The 6077-nt window shown below is 40.9% G+C and overlaps 1 protein-coding gene across 1 annotated transcript; it reads left to right on the forward strand.

Annotated features, from left to right (window-relative positions):
• Nucleotides 1–2186: 2186 nt before the first annotated feature.
• LOC126388302 (beta-crystallin A1-like) lies at nucleotides 2187–4255 on the forward strand. The gene is made up of 6 exons (XM_050041347.1): nucleotides 2187–2259; nucleotides 2664–2725; nucleotides 2833–2951; nucleotides 3066–3207; nucleotides 3306–3448; nucleotides 3611–4255. Exons 2-6 carry the CDS (start codon nucleotides 2687–2689, stop codon nucleotides 3756–3758), a joined length of 591 nt encoding a protein of 196 aa, XP_049897304.1. The 5' UTR covers nucleotides 2187–2259; nucleotides 2664–2686; the 3' UTR covers nucleotides 3759–4255.
• Nucleotides 4256–6077: the final 1822 nt, after the last annotated feature.

The raw sequence follows: 6077 nt of genomic DNA on the forward strand, positions 1-6077 counted from the left end.
TGCACGTGTATTAATGAGCAGGGACTATGGAAGTCAATCAGAGTTGTGGGTGCTGAGCAAAACTCACTCTGCACTATCATACAATAAAAAAACAGATTAAAGAAAACAAAATATTCTGCCACAACTCCGTACTAAACAATAAGGACTGAGGAAAAGTTCAAATATTTTTATTACAGACTGATGATTTGTATAATTCCTGACTGCATCTCGTGTCCAAGTTATTGAGTACCAAGCATGTGATTGGCTGAATACATGGAATTAACCAATAATTTAACTGGCTAGAGATTGATTAGTTTGGTCTCAGAGGTGGGACTTGTTTTGCAAGTAACAAGTCTCAAGTTTTTGCATTCAAGTCCCAATTCAAGACTAACAAGTCCCAAGTTTTGAGTCTTAAACATTTTATAATACGCTCCTCACTGAATGTAATGCCATTTCAACAACAGGGTAACAATATATTGAATTTTGAAAAATCATCAAAAAACTTGACTGAAAGTTTTTGTGTCTCTGTTTGTAATTTTCATCCTGCACATTTTGCATACTGTAATTCAGTTTTTGTTGACTGCCGCCTTGTTTTTGAACATGAACAAAATCATCTTTGGTAGACGTTTTCCCAGCTGGCGCTCAGTAACGTAACATTAACTCTTCATGGTTCTCTCCTACAACTTAATTAGATACTGTCGAATGGGTTCAGACAAAGTGGATCAACTGGGAAATTAAGTATCAACTTGCTGAAAATAAGTAGTGTAGTGTGGATCAAGAAATGAAGGGAAACTAATTGATTAATGGTACTCAAAATACTTGGAAAAGTACTTTCAAATCAAAAGGCTCAAGTGCAAGTGAAGACATAGGTTGTTGGCGTAAAGGCCCTGACACACTAAACTGACTTCAAAGAACTAGCAGTAATGAAAGCGCGACTGTTGCTTCGCCTCACGTTGTCTGTGTCTTAGTCAAAAAGTTGCACATGAACAAACCACAAAGACTAGAGCCGACGGCCAACCAGCACGCACATTCTGCACCTGCGTGAAAGGAAATGACTCTCCTTACCAGCAGATGGCAGTAGTCTGTAATCATCATTCAAAAAGGGAAACTAGAAGAATGTCTTGATGCTAGTTAGCGCACTAACAACACAATCCAGTGTAGAAACAGCAAGGCATATTCACTGTGTTCCAGTGAACAATAACACAAACCATCAAGCAACCTTTCTGCTGAAGAGCTCAGTGACTAAAGAAAAATAATCGTACCTTTCGTAACTAGTTTGTTTCAGACTTACTCCCTCTTGACTTTAGCTGTTTGTTTACTTTCCTCACTCACGTTTCTTTTCTCGCACACTGAGTTGAACTGCCAATCAGAGTGATTCCATTTACCGACAAACTCTGCCAGTGCCGACGCCAGCGCCAGTGCCAACGCCGATTCAATATGCTGAATCTGCTAAAAAAAAAACACAGCAGAGCCAACGAAGGGCCAACAGTGCTGGACGTACTGCAAAGGCTAGGGCAACAGATGCTCAACGGCCGAACTTGGACCAACAGCTGACCATCAGCTTGGTGTGTCCGGACCTTTAAAGTCCAAGTTGAGTTTCAAGTCTTTTTTAATTTTGTCAAGTCGAGTCTAAAGTCATCAAATTTGTGACTTGAGTCCAAGTCATGATTTGTGGCTCGAGTCCAAGTCATGTGACCCGAGTCCACACCTCTGCTGCCTATGCCTTTATTTGGACTTTTTGCAGCAAACGTCATGTGAATCTGTTGTAGTGTGAAAATTGGCTTTTGGAGAATTTATCTTTTTATACATTAATATAACGATAAAAGACTGTAAAGAGTTTACAAGTGTCATTTTTTCCATTTAATAAATCACAATATTGCTTTAAAACATGCTGTGAGTGTAAGTGATTGCTAAAAAAACAAGATAGAGTTCAAAACATAAAGTGCTTTACAACTGAACTGCAGTTTCACTATTTGATAATAGATCTACACACTGTTGGAAAAGGTTCCCAGCTTACACCCCCAACATATAGATTTACCACAGAGGTTGCGCAGTATAGACGCGTGCCCTCTTTGTGTTTGCATGAATCACTGTGTGTCTGTGTGTTAACCCCTCTGTGCTCACACAACAAAACAATGGAGTCCAAAGCAAAGTGCTGACATGAGTCCAGGCGTGCCTCCCCCCCGGCCCCTGTCGCCTGTGTGTGTATATATACCCCCATACACACCGTCTCTGCAGACCGTTCAGTGGAACCCTGCGCCACACAGTTCACCAGTTTGGGTAGGTCAAACCAGTTAACAATACAATACAGTTTCCCAATCTATGGACATGATGTAGTAAGGGTCTCTAATGCACTATATTAACTAGCAGCAGGGAGTCTTAATTGGCTGCAGTGAAGGCAAAGTAAGAAGTTTATTACCTTTACTGGAGATATGGGAGCCATTTAAAAACAAATCAAGGAGAGGAAATTGGAGGCTTGAGGTTACAGGCTTATGTTTTAATTGCATGTGAGAAACCTGGGACTTAATTTTGCAATGCAGTAAACAGTAAAGAAACAGTTAGAGAAAGCTAAAATGCCACGTGGCACAGCAGACGGGACAAGGAATGGGTGGTTATTTATTATACAGGTTTGTGTTTCTAGTGTTTTCTTCCATCAGCCAGTCTGACTGTCTGTTTCCTTACAGGTAGTACTGAAAAACAAGACAAAATGGCTCAGACAACTCCCATGCCCATGGGCCCCTGGAAGGTAAGCATGATGCACACACTTAACACCACAGCAGCAAGAGATTCTGATGCATTTGGGCTTACTCAACCCCCATTTATCCTTTTTGTGTTGTCTTCTGTGTTGTACAGATCACCGTGTACGATCAGGAGTACTTCCAGGGCAGGCGTATGGAGTTCACCGCCTGCTGCCAGAACATCATGGAGTGTGGGATGGAGAACATCCGCTCCCTGAAGGTCGAGTGTGGCGCGTATGTACCCAGAGAGCTTTTCCTCACTGCTGATTTACAAACTGAAATGGTGCAACTTATTTTTAAAGATTTTGAAAGTGTGCTGATTTTTATATTCTCGCTGTTTGCTTGCAGCTGGGTGGGCTACGAGCACTCCAGCTTCTGCGGCCAGCAGTTTGTCCTGGAGAAGGGAGACTACCCTCGCTTCGAGGCCTACAGTGGCAGCAACTCCTACCGCATTGAGAGGATGATCTCCTTCAGGCCCATCTGCTGTGCTGTAGGTTTAACGAACAACACAGTAACAGCCCTTAGTCCACTTCAGGCTGAGCTTCATCTCAAATTGCGCTAAACCTCCTTTTCTCCCCCTATGTACAGAACCATAAGGAATCCCGCATGACCATCTTCGAGATGGAGAACATGACCGGTCGTCAGTTCGAGCTGTGTGATGACTACCCCTCTCTGCAGGCCATGGGCTGGATGAACAACGAGGTTGGATCCATGCACATTCAGAGTGGAGCGTAAGTCCATCATCATAATGTTTAATGTGAAGCTTTACACACCTTCAGCTGATCCTGAGCAACAGCTACATTTAATAATACACAATGTCAGTTTTGGGCTCCTTCGGCTATTCTTAACTGAGTGTGTGCATTTAATAAGTGTATTCTTGTATATTCCTGCAGCTTTGTGTGCTACCAGTACCCTGGCTACCGTGGCCACCAGTACATCATGGAGTGTGACTGTCGCGGAGGAGAGTACAAGTGTTACCGTGAGTTCGGCTCTCACTCCCAGACTCCCCAGATTCAGTCCATCAGGAGGATCCAGCACTGAGAAGGGAGCACTTCCATCACACCTCCTTATCTCCTCCTCTTCTTCCTCTCCCTCCTCCTGCACTTCCATCCCTCCTTCTCTTCTTCCTCTCCCCCACCCTTCATCTCCCCGGCTCCGTTGGTCCGGCTAGTCAAAGCAGGATCCCGGGCTGGACTTCAGGTGCTTACTGGTGTCAGTTGTTCACAGCACTTTTGCATTTTTTAAAGAAATATCACAAAAGAAAGGAAAGATGTAAGAAAGACAGAGAATAGGAATGACAGAATTGAGAGAAAAAAGCTGAATCAGTGTGACAGAGAGGCCTCAGCTGCCGAGGTTGGCTGCAGAATGGTGAAAACACCTCAGAGTTTTTGCTCTTCTTCATCTCCACCATTGATGGCATCATCATCCTCATCATCGTCATTGTCTTCTACATCAACACGATCACCAGTCTTGCTGTTACTGTGATTTCCATGACTGCCTATGTTCAAGACGATGAATAAAGAGAATGAGCAAAGAAACAGAGAGATTCACAATATGAGTGACATGTACCTCAATCACATCTGTGTCTCGTCTTTCTATACTGACACTTAGACACCACTGGGGAGCTTCACACAGCTCAGTTTATAATAATCAACCTGTGAAACATCATCATAATTTATCAGGTGAATACAAACTGCAAAAAGTCAAGGTATGGATGACAATTAATCTCTTGCAGTCCTACTGATCTGTCTTAGGGTTGTCCAGATCCACAAAACTTAATCTTAATTAGTTAAGGTCTCAAAGTTTCCAAACATACCAAACACGTGAAGCTGAATTTTGGGGAAATGTGTATGAAGCGGTGCAGGAAATTTCTGCAATATTTCCAATTGTGTGTTGGATTGTGGCCATAAAAAAACATGGCATCATGGGACTGAATATTTCAGTAAAAATCAAAGACATTAAGGGGTTATATAGACACACAAACTATTGCAGTTGACTGAAAATTGAATCAAGATCAATCTTTATCAGATTTACACAGGCTGCAGATTGCATCATGATTATGCTACCTTCAGATTAGGTCCATCTGCATATGGCTGAAATGCCTTTTTATTGTCTTGCTATTTCACAAAGTAATTCTCTTTGACTTTAGACTGACTTTTAAAACAATTATGATAGACACATAAAGTAAAAGCCTCAGGCTTACAAGTAGTGGAAAGTAACCAAGTACATTTAATCTAATCTTAATTTTTTACTTCACATCCTGTTACATATAATTCTTCAGAAAGAAATATTGTTCTCTAATTACTTTAAGTGTTGCAGTTACTTCACAGATTAAGATTTCATGTTAAAAAAAGATGAATCTATATAACGCAACGATATATAAACATATTTTCTATTATTTTTGTTTGTATCCACGATTTGTTCTTCTTGTTTTCTTATTTTTGCTCTTCTCTTACGTAAGAGAAAATTTTACAAGTGGTCGAGAGCAATTTTGCCAAAATAATTAAAAAACATCTAGTTTTCACAGTCCACAAATTGTTGCCCAACACGAGGAAATGCGAGTTTTAAATTTTAGGAACATCAAAAAATATGCATGAATTTCATATCATGACACTTGTGTTTTACAGTAATTATAATTAGTGCATTAATTTCAGGGCTAAACTAGACTTGGTCCACTGATTTCAATTACTGTAATTTCAGTTACCATGTGTCCCTCTGCTGACCAGTTGCAGCATGCACGTACTAAAGTACAAAACTGAGTTACTTTTACTCTTCTTGAGTATTCTAATCTTAGGCCACTTTCTATTTCTACGCCACAACACTTCACAAGATAGTATTGTATTTTTCACTCCCTTACTATAGCGTGACTATCAAGACTCAGTTAGTCACTGGGAGTGGAGCACAGGGATCTGTCTGACACACTGAATCCAAGGAGTAAACATGAAGCCTTTGCTGCAGTTCGAGAGTGTTTATTTAACTCTTTCATGATGAAACATACTTTCAAACATACATTTATGTAGATTGACTTGCAGAACTGGACTGTATGATGGTAGAAACTTTAGCAGTGAACAGAAATATCAGCACCCTGCTTCACCCTCGCTCTGTGCCAAACAAACATTTTCAGGCAGATGCAGGTGATACTCATCAGGCAATCATTCAGCCACACACACACACACACACAGCTCCACCCAGCTCCATTCAGTATCTGAATACTTCCTCCCCCACTGCTGCTGACATGCAAAGTTTTTCTATAACACCATTATAGACACTGAAAAATCTAATTTGTTAAAGTTTATTTAACAGTAGGTTGATTTCACTACTGCTAAACTTAATCTCACAGCCATAGCTTCTCTCCAGTCT

The sequence above is a fragment of the Epinephelus moara genome, chromosome 3 (assembly GCF_006386435.1).
Source record: "Epinephelus moara isolate mb chromosome 3, YSFRI_EMoa_1.0, whole genome shotgun sequence".
Taxonomy (NCBI): Eukaryota; Metazoa; Chordata; class Actinopteri; order Perciformes; family Serranidae; genus Epinephelus; species Epinephelus moara.

Excerpts from the sequence above, each read along its gene's own strand:
- LOC126388302 (XM_050041347.1), top strand. The coding sequence starts at position 2,687 with ATGGCTCAGACAACTCCCATGCCCATGGGCCCCTGGAAG. Across the intron at positions 2,952-3,065 it reads CTGAAGGTCGAGTGTGGCGC|CTGGGTGGGCTACGAGCACT; the intron begins GTATGTACCCAG and ends GTTTGCTTGCAG. Across the intron at positions 3,208-3,305 it reads TCAGGCCCATCTGCTGTGCT|AACCATAAGGAATCCCGCAT; the intron begins GTAGGTTTAACG and ends CCCTATGTACAG.